At 40.9% G+C, this 19,974-nt stretch overlaps 1 protein-coding gene and 1 long non-coding RNA gene across 2 annotated transcripts in view; one reads left to right on the forward strand and one right to left on the reverse strand.

The window, feature by feature from the left end:
- Window positions 1-3,460, reverse strand: part of ZZEF1 (zinc finger ZZ-type and EF-hand domain containing 1) — a 70,563-nt gene extending 67,103 nt beyond the window's left edge. Inside the window, exon 1 of the mRNA XM_087957901.1 lies at window positions 2,831-3,460. Coding sequence (XP_087814027.1) covers window positions 2,831-3,343 — 513 coding nt within the window. The 5' untranslated portion in view covers window positions 3,344-3,460. The remainder of the gene's footprint in view (window positions 1-2,830) is intronic.
- A 421-nt stretch (window positions 3,461-3,881) lies between these two features.
- Window positions 3,882-18,451, forward strand: LOC148132690 (uncharacterized). Its single transcript, XR_015748063.1, has 4 exons — window positions 3,882-3,950; window positions 4,152-4,288; window positions 8,707-8,966; window positions 13,187-18,451. It is a non-coding gene; the product is annotated as an uncharacterized LOC148132690 (long non-coding RNA).
- The last annotated feature ends 1,523 nt before the right edge of the window (window positions 18,452-19,974 follow it).

Consider the following 19,974-nt stretch of genomic DNA (forward strand, 5'->3'; position numbering starts at 1 on the left):
CAAAGAGAAATATGAGCAACCTTATCTCTGAAATGCTTAGCCAGGTAATTGCAGTTTCCCAGCAGCTACTTCTAGCTGTAATTTTAGAGAAGCTTAGGACACTCTGAATTCTGCAATGGGCAAATTCTGCAGAGAAAACAAGAGTGAGAAATGTTTTATTGAATCATATTTATGTGCTGCCCATCTCACAGAAATGTAATCTTGCTTTGTTGCCCTTATTACATGAGGTAGACTCAGATTTTTGCTCATGCCTATTTTCAGCTGTATTCACATCATTTTCCCCAAGCTTGCTCCAAGTATCTCTTTACTTATTTAACTTCCCAAAACTCAACAGAAAACTCAGTCATGCTGAAAGAAGCAGCCCTATGTAATATACTTATTGCCTTCATATTCAAGAGGCTATCAATACATTCCATAGAGCTGCCCTAATTGTTGAATTCCTCAGACCCACCTGAAAACCCTGTACGTTCATCAAGCACAAGGGTCTTCAAACTTGGCAAGTTTAAGACTTGTTGACTTCAACTGCCAGAATTCCTGAGCTAACATGACTGGAGGAATTCTGGGAGTTGAAGTCTACAAGTCTTAAAGCTGTCAGGTTTGAAGACCCCTGATCAAGCACTTCAGGCAGGTCATCTTGAATCAATGCTTTCTCCCTGTGGAGGTTAGCAACCCCCATTAAACTCTTTGTCATGAGGAATGATCTGTCTGTGACAAGAACTGGTGCAAAAGTCTCCTGTTATCAGATCATGTCTCTGTCATAAAGAGAATATATCAAGCATGATCAACAACTATTTGGTGTGAGTCATTGATTACATAAGCATGTTTGTACTTTTTATATGCAACAATAAAGTTGTTGGCCAAGAACCTAAAGAAGTTGCTAGAAATATTGCACTATATGATGCCACAAGGAATATGGATCTACAATAATATAACAAAAATGTGTTGGACAAAGAAAATGCAGTAAACAATTGCCGGCTTTAGAGATAAATCACAAAAAATAGAATAAGTAGATGAAATTTGCCTAATTTGGTAGAAAATTTATTAAACATGAGAAAATGGATAGAAATTTTAAGAAAAATTGATAGTCAGGGGAAATATATGGTCTGTGAATGAATGCTTGCTAGAAGAAGAAAAATGATGCCATATAAGAACACAATTCTAACCATGTTGTTATACAGAAGAGTTGGTCAGGAAAAAAAATGAAAAGTAGAATACAGTGGGATTAAAGAACAAAATTATAACTCTTGAGACAGTTTACAGACATAGTGGAAACAATGATAGGTAAGGGGGGGAAAGGTATAAATTTTTTCATTAGATTTTACTTACCTTTTTTGCTTATCTCTTGTCATCATTACTCAATCTAAATTTTACTGTCAGTAGATTCTAATTTATTTTGTTTACTATTTTTTTCTGCATAACACTGATACCCCAAAAGGAAACATTAGGATTAATACTCTGTGTTTATCAAGAAATAAACATGCTGAAAGGGCTCCATTAAAATCATACTGACAATGGTCTTCATTTCTCTACAGTTCAATGATACATGGTTTAAAATATGTTTGTAAGCATTCCATATCTCATTATTTCAAATGTATTCCCTAATGGCATCCTTGGTGAAAACTGCACATGCTTGAAACTTGCTAATTGGTTCAGGAGAAAGCCAAAGATGAAATTCCAATAATACACTTAGTACTAAATGTAACCCAGAGTTTATGCATGCATCTTTAGTGGAAAACAAAAACACTGCCCCGCCCTCCAAAGGCTGATTTTTTTTCCTTAAGTGAGTTCATTCTGTTCTTTTGAACATTGTTCCTTAGGTCTGAGCATGGTGGAACTTGGCAGGAAGTGAACTCTAAATAGGACTGCAGTTCAGTAACAGTAATAGAGTTGGAAGGGGCCTTGGAGGTCATCTAGTTGAACTCCCTGCTCTCGCAGGAGACCTATACTATTCACGTTAGTCCAGTCTCTTCTTAAAAGCCTACAATGTTGGGGCATCGACAACTTCTGAAGGCAAACTATTCCACTGATTGATTGCTATTGCATTGGGAGAACAGTTACAGGAACTGGGCATGGCTAGTCTAGTGAAGAGAAGGACCAGAGGAGACCCGATAGCAGGTTTCCAATATTTGAGGGGCTGCCCCAGTTATTTTATTTATTTATTTGATTTGCCAATTGTTTACAAGATAATAAGTATAAGTGTATACATAGTTGTGAATACATGAAATGGGTACATATAAGAAAAATAAAAGAAGAATAAGAGAAACAATAGGACAGGGACGGTAGGCACATTGGTGCGCTTATGCACCAACCAAGTTAGGAGGGGGTCAAGTTAGGAGGGGGTCAAGCTATTTTCCAAAGCACCTGTAGGCCAGACAAGGAATAATGGATGGAAACTGATCAAGGAGAGAGTCAACCTGGAAATAAGGAAACATTTCCTGACAGTGATAACAATCAATCAATGGAACAGAAGTTGCCTTCAGAAGTTGTGGGAGCTTCCTCACTGGAGCCTTTCGAGAAAAGACTGGACTGTCATCTGTCCGAAATGGTATAGTAGGGTTTCTTGCTTGGGCGTGGGTTGGACTAGATGGCCTCCAAAGTCCCTTCCAACGCTGTTATTTTGGTTGTTCAATGATTCTGGTATCCTACACTTCATACATCAGAAAGATGCCCCGACGGAAAGATGCCTTGAAAGCCTGAGAGCAACAAGTCTTTTTGCCACCCTCGGAAGAGAAGCGCTACGGTCCCAGCCCTTTCGCCCTGCAGGTAATGCAGTTGAACCCCGGCCGGACAGCCGCCCTGAGCTTTCCGTTCTCCCCGCTCAAGCGCTCACCTCTTCGCTCCTGACTCGCTCCTCGGCTGCAGCGGCAGCGGCGTCCCCTCCTGCCCCGGCGGCGGTGGCCGTCCCTTGCGCGGGTCCAGCGCGGATCTCCAAGGCTTCGCAGAGCTGCTCGAGGCCGATGGCGTGCTCCCCGCGGCCCAGGCGCTCCTCCAACCAGCGCACCAGGGCGGCGTGGTGGCGCGAGAGCAGCGTCTCGGCCGAGGGCACCTCGCGCAGGCGAGCGGCGGCTTCCTCGCGCAGCCGGGCCTGTCCCAGCAACACCGCCGGCGGCGGGAGGGTCGAGGCGGCCGAGGAAGACGACGACGAAGCCGGCGGAGGGGAAGCTAGGCCCGGGAAGGTGGCCTCCATAGCTCCCGGCGGAGGTGACTCGCTGGTGGCAGCGGCCCAGTTGCCGTTACTATTGCTCCAGGTGACGATGCTCGCCGTTCCTCCTCCTCCCCCTCCTTCCGCTGCCGCCTCCTCCTCTTCTTCCTCGCCCTCGCTATGGCTCCCCACGTTCCCCATGAAGCCTTCGACCGGCCTTTTGCCCTCCGGCTCTCTCCCTTCAGGCGAACTCCTGTCACAGATCAGGAAGGGCCGAGACGGCTCTTTCTCTTTCGTGTCTTCTTCCCTCAGGACACACTTCCGCCCAAACGTCGCAAAGTCCGCTCGCCCGGTTTACGAGCCTGTCGTAAATCAGAGCGGGAGAGTGGGGTCCAGGGCCCGAGCGGCACGGCGAAAGATGGCCCCCTGTCGCCTGATTAAGGGATGGCATCGCTTTTCGGCAACACCGCAAACCTGAGCACGGGAGGAGAGGTCTCTTACAGCAACAGAGGTCTGGCCTCATTTTGTGGCAGAGTCGCAAAAATCACAGCCGCCTAGACCTAACGGGCGCGAGCGTCTAAGAATGTCGCAAAAGGCGATCAAGACTCGTCTTTTGACGGCAGAGATGGTGTCAATTTTGGCTGAGGGAAACTTGCGGCATAGAGATAAGAAAAGGGAAGAGTCACCTAGGTTTTTTTTAAAGGGCACCAATAAAGGAGAATATTTGTAGCTCAGGGTTGAAATGAGGGTTCCTTGGTGCTCTCTGTGTTTGATTGTTTTCTTGGAGACGTTTCATTACCCATACTAGGTAACATCATCAGTGCTAAGCTGTCATTTTAATTTCAAAAGGGGTTTTGTTTGCAGATCCAGATTGGCTGCGTAGAAATGAAAAACAGATGAGCCGCACTAGGCAGAAACAAGATAGGTGTGCTTGATTTTGATATTTATAAAAAATAAATAAATAGACGCGCTGGCGGTTCATCTTATGAAGCGGGAGTTTATTTTCTAGGGAGGCTGAGTTGAAGATGGAGAAATCGCTACGCAGGACGGAAAATCGATAGCATCGGAGCGTTGCGACGGGTAGAATGCCTTTGGAAATGGAGGTTCTGGTTATCTAACGCAGCGATTCCCTCAGAGACCACCTGGGTAACGTGTTTTGTAATATAAGTTACCACCTGCATGCTTCTAGTTGAGTTGGAAAGCAATAGTAGTAAGATATTTACCTCTTCGTGTAATTTATGCTGCCTACTGCGCTGATTCTCAGTAGATATATTGCTTCTGGCATTCAGTGTTTGAGGACCGCTGACCTAGGTAAACCAAAGGAACAGCTTGCCCTCGGAAGTTGTGGGAGCGCCATCACTTGAGACTTTCAAGAAGAGATTGGACTGCCATTTGCCAGAAATGGTGTAGGGTCTCCCGCTTGGGCGGGGGTGGGTGGGTGGACTAGATGACCTACAAGATCCCTTCCAACTCTGATTATCTATCTATCTATCTATCTATCTATCTATCTATCTATCTATCTATCTATCTATCTATCTATCTATCTATCTATCTATCTATCTATCTATCTATCTATCTCTATCTGACTATCTATCTATCTATCTATCTATCTATCTATCTATCTATCTATCTATCTATCTATCTATCTATCTGTCTGTCTGTCTGTCTGTCTGTCTGTATCTAACAGCAAGGGTTAAAGACTTTGCATCCCCCCCTCCACACACACACATAGTTCAAGATTTATCAGGCAAACCAAATAATTAAAAAATCCTCAAATATAGCACAAAAATGCATTCTTATAAACTGCCCACCTAACATTTCAAAGCTGTTTTTTTTTTTTACAACAGCTGGTGTTTGGCAGATAAATACAGGGATGTGTTTATAAAAACAAAATGTTGATATTAAAGATTAATCCTTTTTCCTTTGTAGAAAGTTAGCACCCACTCCTCCTAGAAGAATGAAATATTCTAGAAAATATTTAAAAAGCAGGATATTATATTTCTCTGGATGAGAAAAGGGGAAACATGTTTTTAAAGACAAAGCAGCTTCCTGCAGCTCCCTGCCCCTCCGCCCCCTTTCAGATCCAGGGTGATGGGATTATGGACATGATAGGATTAGCCCTCAGGACATGATAGGATTCGCCCTCTACCCATCTCGCCACATGGCGCTTGGGAAGATTACATCACCCAGCAAGATTCAGCCAAGCTACCCTTACGTGGCCCCATGGGAGTCTGACAACCAATCAGGTTACATTTCTTGCCACAGGAACAGGAAACAAGTTCAAAGCCCAACAGAGGTTATAAATCTCTCTCCCACTCTTACCCATGTGCTTCTTTTTGGTCAGGACCCATGTGGTCCTATCCACCATTAAACCATCTTTCCAAGCAGTCACCATGTTTCCAGTGTCTTTCTTCTCACTTGAAACTGAACCAGAGGGACGTTTCTTCCAATACCTTACTCTTATAAGGCCGTGGCACACCAAGCCAAAGCATGTCCCTCTCTTAAAATCACCCTCCCTTAAATTATGTATCAGCACATTGATATGTCATGTGAGTCTAGCCTGTTTAATTAATTTGATTCATGGCCCAGATAACAGGTTAATTCAGGAACGTCTTTAAATGTGTTGCTTGAATACAGCTGTTCATTGACCCTGCTTTGTCATTAGAAGTCTCTGTGACATGGCAAATCTTACTGTATTATTATCTTTTTTTGTATATAACTCAAGGGAATGAACATATCTAATACTTCTGCCTCCATTTTCCCTGCAACAACAACCCTGTGAAGTGGGTTGGACTGAGAGAGAGTGAATGGCTCAAAGTCACCCAGCTGGCTTTCCTACCTAAGGGAGGCCTTGAACTCTCAGTCTTGTGATTCAAGCCACTCAGAGTCACTTTGAAGCACAAGATGGATGGCAAATACATTTGATAAATAAATAAATAAAATCTACTGGTTGTAGCCCAGTTCCTTAACCACTTCATGAAACTGGTTCTCTGTATGATTGATGTGCTGCCTGCTATGCCTGCTCTTTCATAGGCAATCTAGCAAGAATTGTTTGTATTGATAAATCATCTGTAAAGATTTAATGCTTTTAATGTAGTACAACCACTGGACAATGGGAAAGTGTATATTTTTGGTAACAGTTGATTTAGCTACCAGATGTGTTTCTGCAATATATTGAGTCTGTTCTTGAAGACCACTTATAAACTGGAAATTAATTCAAAATCCAGCTGCTAGCAGCTGAACCGTGAGTGGACTGAGAAGCTGCAGTTTCAGCCTTGGCCACCATAGAGGTGGTACTGCAGCACAACAAATGGATATTGTCTTGATAACCTCCACTACAAGGACATCTGTCCTGGGGTGATAGAGCACCTTTTGCAAGTGAATTCTGTTGTCTTATATACTCTGGTTACAGAGTTTATTCCACAAGGTTCATGTTTCTAAATCACAGAGTTGGTAGTGGGGGGACATATTTTGGTCCTTATAGAAAATCTACAGAATAACACAGTCAGAAGGGACTTTGGAGGTCTTCTAGTCCAACCCCATGCTCAGACAGGAAAACCAATCCCATTTCAGACAAATCGTTGTCCAACCTCTTCTTAATGAATGTCTGCAAGTATTTCCAGTAAGCGAGAATACATCTGTTTTCTCTGTGTTAGTCCATGGTTAAAGTAATCCCCAATTTTTTTTTTACCTAATGCCCAAATTTAGGTAGTTTTGGTGTTCCTCTAATTTAAACCCATGAGAGCTGGAAAGCAAAGATCATTACTTTACTTTTTTCTATGTCCAACCCAGAAGGTGCAAAAGGTGCATTCTGTTATTGTACGGTTTACTCATTGAAATATTTATTTCTTATGGAAAATAAATGATAGAAAGCATCAGCAGATACTGCAAAGACAGTACCAGAAGGAACACCAGAGGATGCAATAGGATAAACATTTGCAAGTGAACAACCTATGTCTCAGAGTTTTGAAACAATAATATTTGTGTATATCCTACTTATCCCCCCCAGGGGCATTGAATTATGCACTTTCTCATTAGGACAAGAAATCTGTGAATAACTGTTGGAGCGTGCGTGCCTCCCTCTGTAATTGTGCCTGAAATGTTTTGAAAAAAGTAGCAGTGAGAAATGTATGCTACTTATGTGTGAAGATCATTTGAGTGTATAATAAGACATTTATTACGTATGTATTATGTTGTTCCATTTGATGCTTCCCAACTCTAAACAGCCCTGGGCAGATCACAATACACCAAAACAATATAAAAGCCACATAATAAAGAACAACAAAATCAGAACTTGGACAAAACAAGGAGAGGAAACTGTGAAGTCAGCAAACCCCAGAAGATCCCACCAGCAATTGACAAGGGGGCAGAAATCATGCTAGCCCAGAGCCTGGGAGAACAGCCTGGCCTGTATGGCTCTTCAGAGTGCCAACAGGGTGGTAGCAACCAGAGCTCAGGGGGAACTTTCTTCCAGAAGGCAGGTGCTGCATCGGAGAAGGCATACTTTCTGGAACCTGATCGATAGCCTTCTTTAATAGAAGGAACATGGAGCATGCCAATCCTGTCAGATCGAACCCCTCTGGTAGAAACCACATTATTAAATATTTCTGGGGCTTCAATAATGTGATTATGTTATTTTATTCACATTATTATTATTATTTTTTAAAGGAAGAGGAAAGTAACATGGACTAGCCTTTTCCACTGATTTTTTTCTTTAACACCAGAAATAATTAAGAAAAGCTTCAGTCATCGTGTTCATAATATTATTCTTTACCAGGTCTAAACAAAATTATCTTTGTCTTAAGGGCCTTTATTCTAATTTGGCCCTGCTGCACCTTATTTTTAAAAAACTCATTTCCATATATTTTAATTATATGACTGATGCCTTCTCTCTTGGGCTGCCTTTAACCCCAGCATGCCTTGGGGAAATAAAATAATATACAAGATAGCTCTCTTTCTAGCATTCTGATTGGCTGGTTGTCTAGAAGCCAGCTGTGCCTGGTTCTGATTGGTTGCCCTCACCTTCCCTTTCCATATCCTCACAACTTTTACACTTTGAAACATATTTACGGTTGCCTTAAAATGGATGAAGTCAATAAATGTGCTGAAAAATATGCATGTTTCCAGACTGCTGAACCTTGAAACAATAATTATGGAAGCTGTGCCTCTACCTAGATGTTAGCAAGGGCTGCTACTGCTGCCTGTGGTGTTTAGGAGAGATTAGAAGAAAGCCATGGAATTAGTGAAGTACTCAGTGCATTATCTGCCCTCTCCTGATCCAGGCAGGCTTCAGATTATCATCTCACCAAACCAGCAGTCCCAACATAAAGCTGTAGCATTTGCTAAAAGCCGGCAGTCCTTCCCTTTGGAGCATCGATCACGGATGGACTCTAGAAAATAGGAAAGGAGGTGCATCGGGCAGGCAATCCTGTAGCAGAGTCTCCAAGCAACAGCAGCAAGAGCAGTAGCTCTTCTGGAAAGAGAATGGGGGAATGGCAGATGAAAGAAGCAGCATTCAGCGGAAGGCAGTAAATCACCACCTTCTTTTTTTTTTTCACCCTCAGAATCTGTGAGCTGCACAATTGCATCCCATTGCTCAGATCCACCACCTTTTGTTTGGCTCCCTCCCTGAACAGTCACCCAGCCCCATTGTTACCCAGCAGAGTGGATCATTTGCAGCCAGCCGAGAAAAGCATCCTGCTTAATTGCCCGGGGAAGGCTTGGAAACGCTGAAATGGGAGGGAACCTCCAGTTTTCCAAATGCAGGATCTGAAGGAGAAGATCTTTGGATGTGAGTGTGGCCAAAGTTCAGGAGCAAGCAAAGGTAAGCGAACGACTCTTAATTAAAGACCTCTTGTTGGGCTTCCCCTTTGGAGATTCTGTATATTGTTTTTGCTTGTCCAATTGGTGCAGGTCAAAGGGCCTTTTGAGATATTGAGACTTCCAAATTCATCTTTCCTGTTTAACTCAGTTATATGGGCAGAACCAAACTTAAAGGAAAATTGAAGGAGGCATCTACCATCCAGATGGATCCTTCCTGTCCAGATGCAGTATATTTTTAGATACTGTTTGTTAGGAAGCAACTGTGAGAAAGGGACATCACCTTAATTTCCTGATTGTGGGCTTTCCAAGTGGACTGAATGGACCATTGCCAGGAGCAGCATGCCTCTTCTCGTACCATTTATGCCGTAACCTGACCCCAGATAATTGAAAGGAGGGTATGTTGGCAGTGCAGTATATGTAAACATTTGCTATTTCTTTGTGCTCATTTTTATTTAACTTTTTAAAGAGGCAGTGCAATGGTAGGCTGGAGAGGGAAAGGACCCACAGTCTCCAAATAGATGAATGTACAAGCTTCCCAGAATGGTATGGTTCAGACACTATCAGGAAGGCCACTGTCCTGAAGCACCAGATAGATTTCTGATCTGGAGTGCCACAATTTTTGCACCCGCTAATTACCTGTGATTATTATTACTTGGAATTTGCTAGATTTTATATGCAATTGCATGCTGATGTTTACACTAGAATAAAAATGAACATGCACCTTAACAATGCTGATTAATGGAAATAAAAATAAAAGCATGCAATCTAGGAATGGCCTTTTCAGCAGTAGCCACTTGGCTCTGGAATCCTGTGGTTGGAAGGAGTCATCTTGCAATGTTTCTCAATCTTGGCAGCCTTCAAGTCCCAGAATTCCCCAGCGAGCCTGCTGAGTTGAAGTCCACATATGATCAAGTTGGCAAAGTTGAGAAATATTGATCCAGGACATCAGGTCGTGTAGGAATCCACGTTAAAACATTGCAAATAGATGGTCCTCTGGCCTTCAGTAGAATACCTCTAATAAAAGGGATCCCACTACCTATCGTGATTGGTTTTGACGGTCAAAACTGCTCTGATATTTTGAATTTTTGTCTAGTATTGCACCATCTTCTTGTAACTTAAATCCATTATTTTGTACTGGAATGATGAAGAACAGATCTTGACCTTCTAAGTGACAACCTTCCAGGTGCATGAAGATTGCTAGCATATTCCCATCTATTTTTATTTATTTATTAAATTTATATGCTGCTCATCTTCCCAATACAATGACTCTAGATGTCTTACAGACCAGAGCTGTATAAATCTAGCTTTTTCCCCCCCACAGCCAGGCACACCCAGCAGTTCTGCCAATTTCTCTTGAGGTTGTATTTTCTCCAGATCGTTCTCATTGCCCTACCCCAAATCTGTTCCTCAGATTTCTCTGGTTTTTTGTTTTTTTTTAGTAGGCTCCCCAGAACTGGAGTGGAGGTCTGTGCAAAGCAATCCTATTTCTGATGTTTGGAAATTGTATTTCTGTTGATACTGCCTCCAATTGTATTTCCCTTTCTTTTCTTTTCTTTTTTTTTACAACTGCCTCATATTGCTGGCTCACATCCAGTTTGCAATTGATTCTGGTTTCGACAAGTCTCATTATCAACCGAGCCTTGTGAACCTGTGCATCTGATTTTTCTTTCCTAAATTAAAAAAAACAAAACCTTTCACTTGTCTCTAATAAATTCAATTCCTTTCAGACCATTTCCCTAATGTATCAAACACAAATAAAGGTATTTTTATTCTATTAAACATTTTAATATATTGAGATCATCTCTTAGATTTCTATCCTGCAGTGAAATTTTTACTCAGATTTTTACTAAACTTGCTGTTTATGCTTTCTTGATTTCATTTTCAACAACTAATCTTAATCTTTATTTTTTTTAAATGGAAACTTACTGTGTGGTAAGCAATCCTGGGAATGGTTTGTTTTAAAGAAGAGAATGCAGGTTTTAAAAGTAAATAAATGGATAAGTATATAACAGAGTAATCCAGAATGTCCTGCTTTTGTTCTCCATGCCTTTCTGACTATTTTCATCTTTACTTTAGATTTCTTTAAACTGGACGTGGACATTGATCCTTTCAGGAAAAAAAAAGTGCTGTTTAAAAAAAAGATGGAGCAGCATCAGTCTTACTTGTTTGTGCATTCTGGTGGCTTAAAGCAATATCTCATTCATTGCTTTTATATACTATCTATAGAAAGAAGGAAGTCAGCTTGGGTACTAGATATGCAAACTTAAATAAAAGTAAAATTGTAATGAATAAAGCATAAAAAAGAAGATATTTGTAGTCACAGTAGCTTTAAGAAAAAGAAAACTTCAAATCTGTATTAGGGCAGTCATTTCATTAGAACAACTCAAAGGCCAACCAAATGCGTGATTGGGCAAAATGGTGAATAGTATAAAAAGGGTGTTTTGCTGGCATTCAAGACATAACACATTTAAATATAGTTGTGACAAGCTTCCAGACAGGCAAACTGTGCATTATCTCTGTACAATTTATATACTAGATTGCCAGTGTCATCCAACCATCTTTAAAAAGTCTGTATCTGATGCCTCAACAAAGAAAGTGGACATTGGCTATATGTATACTAATTAGGCTATACTTTGAAATACAAAAATGATTTCAAAGAACATCTAACATTCTCCTAAAATTCTCCTTTTCAGAAATAAAGAACCAAACTGTATCCCCTTTTAAATATAAAATCAACTTGTTACTCAAAACTGTCTTCATAATCAACCATATTCCAGTGAAAAAGTTAGAACAACAGGAAAAGACAAACCAAGCAACTTTTATATTAACAAAGACGGAGATAATTGTACATCTGTGCAGCTTTTTTTTTTTTTGAACTTAGGACTAGATTTGGGGTTTGAGCCCTAGAGGATAAGTTCCTAAAGTAGATGGAACCAGACCAAAAATAGTAATAATACAGAGAGATAATTTAAATCAAATGTCATAATTCGTGAATAAGCTTTTTGGTGCTGCTAAAATATGAAATTGCTTTTTCTTCAAAGGAATCATCTGGTAGAATTAACCCATCAAGTACATTCTTCTTGGATGGTTTCTCAATTTTGGGAATGCTGGGATGTTTGGCTCCTATGTTAAGGAATAGTCTCTATCCCCCAGAGACCAGATTGGCACCCATCCTAAGAACTCCTTGGAAATTGATTTAAACTGAACTTTTTGAATAATTTTTGAAGGATCATGGATTGACATAGTCTGTGGTTAATATAAGTTCATTGTTTTGCAGTTTGTTTTATGAATTGTATGTTTATGTTAATATTTATATTTTTATTGCATTGACTATGGTGATATACGTATAAACCTAGCAGTCTATATGCCCAGTAAATCTCCATATCTGTAATCTTGAATGATGCATCATAGGGCAAGATTTTTTCAACCAAGGTACCTCAAAAGTTACAGAACACATCCAAAATCTGGGAGATAAAACTCCCATGGAGTTGAAATTTGGCAAATGTTACAAAATGTCACCAAACATTTTCTGTGGTCAGCTCCTGGTGTTTGACTGTGCTATACAGTTCAACATGGGTTATTTTCAAGGCAGACACTATCTCTTTGAATATCTCCCTGAATTTTTAACAACTCTTCCAGTACATTAGAGAGTCTGCCGTTTTTGACATCTGGTATGGAAATATCTTTGAAACAATGGCCCAAGGGGTCATGCATTCTCTAGTAAACTGATAAGGTTGATGTCCCTCATAAGTGGAAGTCAGAGGGAAGAATCTCTGGAGGCTAAATTTCTGGATAGCAGAATTACCTTTGTTGTGGAAATAGACAATGGAATTTAGTTTGGTTTAAATAAAAGATCCATATTTTCCCAGTCTTTGCAATGCAGCTAAGCTTAGATTATGAACTTAATGTTCTTACAGGAGAGAGGAGCCTTTGAACAGTAACGTGGATTGCTTTCACTTATTTTCAGATTGTAAAAAGCCTATCAGTGGACTGATATATCAGCTTTCTCTTTTATCAGACACTTCATATTTGTTTTTTTAAAGTCAATTTCTTTATATCATGAAAAATATTGAGAAAGTTGGAAAGTATATTTTTATTTTTATTTAAAGAAGGCAATCATCTTCTCTCACTTATTCTTCCATATTGTCTGCTCACCATTCTGGAGAAGTCAGAGAAGGGCTGAAATAAAACATAGATTTTTTTTTTTCTGTATCTATGCAGGACGATCCCACGCCAGAGACCATGGAAACTGAGTTAAGGCAAAGCATAGTCCCTGGCTTCCTGTGATCTCAACATTCATCCCCCGGCCCTCCCGCCACGGACACCTGAAGGCCGCAAGCTCCACAGCTCTTTGGAGGTATCTGCACCAAGAGACATGTCTGGAAAGAAGAAGCTCACAAGGCTGGTAGCTGACATTCTTCAAGAACTCCAAAGAGCTTTGGCTTATTTCTTAATTGTCTACACTTTACTGTTAGGCGGCTTCATTTGTGCCGGTCTGATATACCAGATCTTAGCTTCTGAGTAAGGGCTATGCCCCAAGTATGCTTAACGGAGACAAACATGAATTAATGGAGAAAGTGCACAGCCTTCTTTCCCACTTGTAATGAAAACAAGCACATCTGTAACTTGGGACACCTCCAGGTGGAAGTCCAGGTCCCTGATGATTGCCTGACACTACAGCTGGACAGTTGCCATTCCAAAGCTTCCCAGCAGATCTCTGTGACTGTTATCAACGAGAGGAGCCTGCTTAGGAGTGGTAATATTTTGCTGCCAGGAGATCCAGTGGACATTGTGCACTGTTAAGAAGGTGGGGTGGGGAGAGAGTTTCACATATCCGCCCTCTTGCAATTAGCCCCACGATGACGTTTAAAGGCTGTGGCGCTTTGCCACCATGCCCAGCAAAAATGTTAGGGATTCGCCGTGCTTTATTTTGTTTAAAGGGGAGAAAGCAACAGAGAGTGGGAGGCAATCAGCTCCTGGGCAGTAGGCAGAGATGGTACTCAGCAGGTTCTGACCAGTTCTGGAGAACCGGTAGCGGAAATTTTGAGTAGTTCGGAGAACCGGCAAATGCCACCTCTGACTGGAGATTTTACAGTATCCTTCCCCTGTCATGCCCGCCAAGCCACACTCACAGAACCGGTAGTAAAAAATAATAATGAATCCCACCACTGTTAGTAGGTAAGGCCTGCCATTCTCTGGGCTCAGCTGGCAGGGAGAGAGCTGCTTTGCTGCCTGTCAATTCTCTGTGAGTGCTACAGACTGACAAGCCATTCCATTCAGGTCCATCCTGACCATATTCAGGTGGAATTGGAGGGGATGGAGGGACAGAAACAGGGACCTCTTGGACATTCCCAGAGAGGCCAGGAATGAAATCTGACAAAACGGAAGTAAATTATAAAACCAATCTACTCAACTATTGTTCTGTTTCAGAACATTAAAGAGGTTTTAAGGCCAGGACTTCCAAATTGATGCCACCCCAGGGAAGCCTTTCTCTCTAATAACCAACTACTTGATTTTTAATGACAAGGAAATCCACCACAAAACTGGACTAAAGATCTTGCCTATCTCATGAGATATGAGATAATCTCGGTTTTTTTTTTTGCTGTCTCCTTTTTACTAACAGTCACATGGTACTGTTTAGAACAGTGTTTCTCAACCTTGACAGCCTGAAGATGTGTGGATAGTCAGCATGGGGAATTTGGGGAGTTGGAGTCCACACAACTACAAGCTGCCAAAGTTGAGAAACACTGATTTAATATCATTATCTACTTGGCAATGTTATTTTGGTTGGTTGATTGATTGATTGATTGGACATTATTTGCTGCTTAACTCCAATAGATTCTGGGTAGATCATGAAGTTTTACTAGCATACACATTATTTGCAATGCTGCACCCATCACTTTCCAGGGCGGTTTGTAACAAGTTGACCCACTTTTTTTAAAAATAATAATAATAATTAATGGGGCAACTTTTCTGGAAAAATGAAATTGGCCAGGAGTGTCTATGAAGTTGCATGTCAAAAAAAGGTCATGATGATAATACAACCATGTGACGGAAGCCTTGCCTCATTTTAACATACAGCCAACTCAAGTTGAGTGCACTTCAGTTGAGAACTGGGCAAAAATGTACTTTGGATAGCTACTAAAAATCGTTGGTGCCAGTGAATTCTGTATGACTTGTGTCATAAATTCTTTGTGCCAGAGCTCTCTCTAACTTATTTCTCTCCTGAGCTCATGCAAATACATATCTATATATCTGAAAACACCAAGAAGTTATTCCCCCTAGGTAAAGGGCTCCAGGCCAAATTAGTGCTGTCCACCATTCCTTGAGCCAGTTGGCATAAATTTTGTTGCCCTCATAGGCGATCTATAAGGAGTTCAGCAAACTAAGCTGCTTTTTGTTACTGCTGCCAAGTTGAGGAAAGGATTATGTCTGCCCCATTAGGTAAAACTACTTTATTGAGATTGGCTATAATAGCAGATTCTTGCAAATCTGTGCCTTCTTCCCCTTCTTATACTCCAGTGATTTAGGGAGGTGTCTGCCTGAGCCACTTCCAAATGTTATGTCTTTCTGGACTTTAAAAAAAATGTTCTATCCCCTTTTGCCTCGGTAACAGTTTCTGCACATTTTTGCAAAAAGTCGTCTTCCTTACTCTCTATAATTGATAAATGTCCCCCAATTTAATTTTCCACTCAGCTTGATTTGCCTGCTGATAAACAACTACTAATCACTCTCCTAATATGGGAAACGAAAGATCCTGCTCTTTCATCTCCTCCTCTATACTTAACACTGACCACCAGGCTATTTCAAGAAACAGGTCTAGCCTCCCACTAAACCCATGTTCAAATTTAGTTCTAGCAACCTAGAACTAAGGTGAAATGTCCTGACACTTAGAACAATTAATCAGTGGAACAACTTGCTTCCAGAAGTTGTGAATGCTCCAACACTGGAAGATTTTAAGAAGATGTTGGATAACCATTTGTCTGAAATGCTATAGGGTTTCCTCTAAGCAGGGGCTTGGACTAGAAGACCTCTGAGGTACCTTCCAACTCTGTTATTCTATTCTATTATTTTGGCTGACAACAGAGAGTGCAGGCCAGAGCAGGAGGGAGGGAGTGATAACAAGCAAGTTCCACCTTTTTTAGTGCAGTAAAAGAATAGTAGTGGCAGCAATGAGTGATAAGAGAACCCAGTTCTGATTTTACAGCTGGAAACATCTGGAAATAGCCTGAGAATAGATCAGATGAAGATACATACTAGAGTTAGATTTCCAAAATTAGAACTGGCTTGCTCGTAACAGCTGTTATCTCTGTGGCACTCAAATGCTGTTAGATACAAAATAAATAGGCAAAATAATGCACCAGCATCACTATGAGAACACTTGTGCAAGTGAAGTCCATTGCACTAATAGTTGTAGAAACAGCAGCTCCACTGAACTCAACCCAGGGGTGTTACACAGAGAGAGCCATAGTATTCTTGCACAAATCCTCAGAGCAAATCAAAGTAAAAACAAGTATGGGTGAACAATCCCATGTTAGCCAAAGCTAATAACACACATTTGGCAGAACCTGGCTTTATTTTTCCCTCTGCAGGTCAGGGTTAGCTCCGTCCCCTGACTGGGTCAGCAACCAAATAGGCAGTGAAGCTTGCCAGACCATTTTCATAGCAGCGAAGGATGACTTCGAGCTGCCTTATTGACTGGCTGTGTGTGAGACTGGTTTCTGCTTTATTGGCTAGGAGCATTTCCCAGCCATTACTGAAGCGATATGATTATTGCCATTTTGGTAGAAACACAGATGGATGGCTGTAGATACACTGGCTGGGAAAGTCTGGGTGTTGAAGTCCACACGTCTTAAAGTTGCCATGGTTGAGGAGCACTGCTCTGAAAGGAGCTATAAATTACTAGGGCAGCAATGTCAGGTAGCTACGGAGGGGAAATGTTACGGAGAAGCGTTTGTGCCATGATTAGAGTCCAAAGCTGCTTTTTATCAGGCTCAATTCCCAGTAAATACATGGATGGAAGTTGGAACCCAGTCAAATGCTCATCAAGTGTGATGCCGTTTAGCTTTTTGAAATTAGAAAAAAGTTCTCTAGAAGCTGGTACCCTTTGTGACTTTATGTCCTTTTTAGGAATCAGTGAAAATCTACATTCACAGTCTGATTTCCCATGTTGCATTTTCTTTTATCTGAAGCAAACTACAGTAACTTGCAGGCACTTCCCATACAGGATGTCATACTGAGCTAATCATTATATAGATTAAAGCAAAAAAGCAATGTCAAATTATTTCTCAGACCTGATTATACTTACAAAATATATCCAGTTCAAAATACATCCAAATCACTCAGTTGTAGAAAAGAGAGAAATATGGTCTTAAAGATCCCTAACATACAATTGACATGTTCCAGATACATAACCCCTTAATATTTATGTCTGGTTGAAATTCCTTTCAGTACAGAATCATAGAGGTGCTGAAACCTGTTTATATAATTTTCAGCAAATTCTCCAACTGTATCTGTTATCCATCCTATTTTCCAATCACTGTGCACATTGAGCAGCATTAGCAAAAATACCAGAAGTCATTTTATGCTGTTACTGAATCATTTTAGGGTCTTTCCTTCAGGTCATGGTTATAAAAAAAAACACCACATGGATAGTGCCTTATCCATAATGACTATGAAGCTCTTTTTAGGATTCTTCTCTGTTTTGTTTGGTATGGGAACCATAGTAATCTAAGAATAACTCTTCTGTATTCTATAAATTAGATTTAGTAAGGGAAGACTAGGAAATGACTAAACCAAATTTAAAAAAACAAAAGGAAGAAAAATTTACAAGTCAATTTTGTTGTCAAGAAAGCAATGTAGCCTTGTCCAGGTAGCCATCGGCTCAGTGTTAAAGTGACTTTATCCACAATATGCTTACTATTAATGTTCTGCAAAACCATTATGTTCAAATAATAAATTATGAAAAGGCAAATGGTAAATAGATATTGAATTTCCAAGCTCCACCTCCTGATTTCCCTAATTTTGTCCAAATCATGGACAATTGTGGTCACCAAAGGTAAGGGGCTACACTTCCTTCTTAACATCTGTCTGTTATCTTCTGTTTGCCACCACAATAATTTGAACAAACAGGAGAGAAGGACTTCTCTCTCTTTATTTATTTATCTGTCAACATGGTGACTAGAACAGGTTTTCCTGAATGAGTTTTAAAGATCTATAAAGAATTTTAAAGATCTATCATAACTGGAAGCTACTAGATGGCAACATGGAAAATTGTTTGGATCGAGGTTTGAGGGGAAACCCCTCATCTGGTACAAAATCACCAGCTAAAGGTTAGAAATGTAAGTTGTGGTGGGGAGGGGTCTTGAGTATCTCTAAAAATACACTGTGTCCCCTTGAGGGAACTGATGCTGTTTTAAAGACCGGAACTGTCTACCTACGTGCCGTGTTATGTACATTTATAAATAAAGTGCTAATACAAAGTTACTCAAGCCTACCATTCTTTCCTCTCACCAAACCTCCCTTATTCTGTAACAACAACGCAACCCTCCAGCAGAAGGACTAGCTGTTCTGATGGTTCATTACCCACCGCTGGGTGGTTTCTGAGCAGATGCTAGTACTATTTTAGTATTACTACTAAGAAAATTCCTACTTGCCCTGTGTCTGCATGTATCTTCCCAAACAGTTTGGTGGATTCTTGAATCATCCTGAAGCAAAGAAAAATAGGTTGGCTCTGAATACCAGCTCCTGTAAAACAGCAGGAGCAGCTTATTATCATGGCTGGGCTTCCCAGAGATACCTGTTGGGAAAGAAAGGTTATTATCCTTATTCATTTATCCAGGTGTATATTTCCATTTCCCTGCACCAGAGTTCGTTACTATTTTAGGAGGGTGGTGGGTAACAATATTTTAAGCAAGGACCATGTTCCTGGTAAGGCCTGGCTTAATGTCTATGGAGATTCTCAGTCATCCAGGTCAGAGTTGTCCCAAAGGTGCTTTTTGAAAAGGCAACTCGACTTTGTTTTTCCTTGAAGATGTTTCACTTCTCCTCCAAGACCTTTCTTCAGTTCTGACCGGAAGGTTGGAAGATGGAAGGATTTATATTCTTTGTGGTCATCTGGTCATTTGTACTCTTTCTGAGAGTCATTGAGGCCAATTGGAGATTTATATGTGCCCTGAGGGATTCCAAGAAGGTTCCACACCCATTTACACTATTCAGGCGGCTACTCGGGGCTCAGCTAATCCCGAGGGCACAAATAAACCTCCAAATGGTCTCAACAACTCTCAGAAGAGAGTCATAGTAGAGTCATCCACATGCTGGCGTCAACTAATAAAATATTTCTATGGTCTTTTAGAGTTGCCAACAGAAAGGGAGGGGGGGGCAATGCGGCAGCTTGCAAACTGAAACTGCATTCCCTAAATGTTTTCAAAGATAGTTTCTAGGTGATTTGAAGTTTTTGCCGCGCAAAATTCTAACTGGAGAATATGATTGATGACTCTTGGCTATGGATGTGTCCCATTGGAGAATATGAATTACGATACACCCAGGGGGTTAGTCAGCTACACCCAGGCAGTGCCGAACCTTTTAACTCCCAATAAATCCTTTTGAAGTTTTGGAAGTTTGGCTCGAGACTCATGATTTAAATGGGGTTAAGTGCCTGACAGAATCCTGACAGCTGGATCTGGACTTATTTCTAGGGACATGAGAGGAAGAAAAGGGGACAGAAGTCCTTTGAAACATTGAACCCCTGGTCAGACAATATGCTCCTGAATGCAAGCAGAGTGCTGAAAGATGCTAAGTAATTAAGGTCCCATTTAAAAACATCTTTGAACTGCAGTTGCTTTGGATGTAGTCCCTTAAGACCTCCATGGGCTAAGAAGAGCAGCTGTCAGAGTCATTCCAGAGTCATTCCAAAGCTTCTGTTTTTGATAGCATTTATAGTAGGAAGGACTGATCTTTAGAAGCATTTAAAGATGAATCAATGGAAATTGGATGTACATTTTTACCTG

The sequence above is a fragment of the Notechis scutatus genome, chromosome 1 (genome assembly GCF_049901735.1).
Source record: "Notechis scutatus isolate UNSWTSFEM ecotype Mainland chromosome 1, rNotScu1.2, whole genome shotgun sequence".
Taxonomy (NCBI): Eukaryota; Metazoa; Chordata; class Lepidosauria; order Squamata; family Elapidae; genus Notechis; species Notechis scutatus.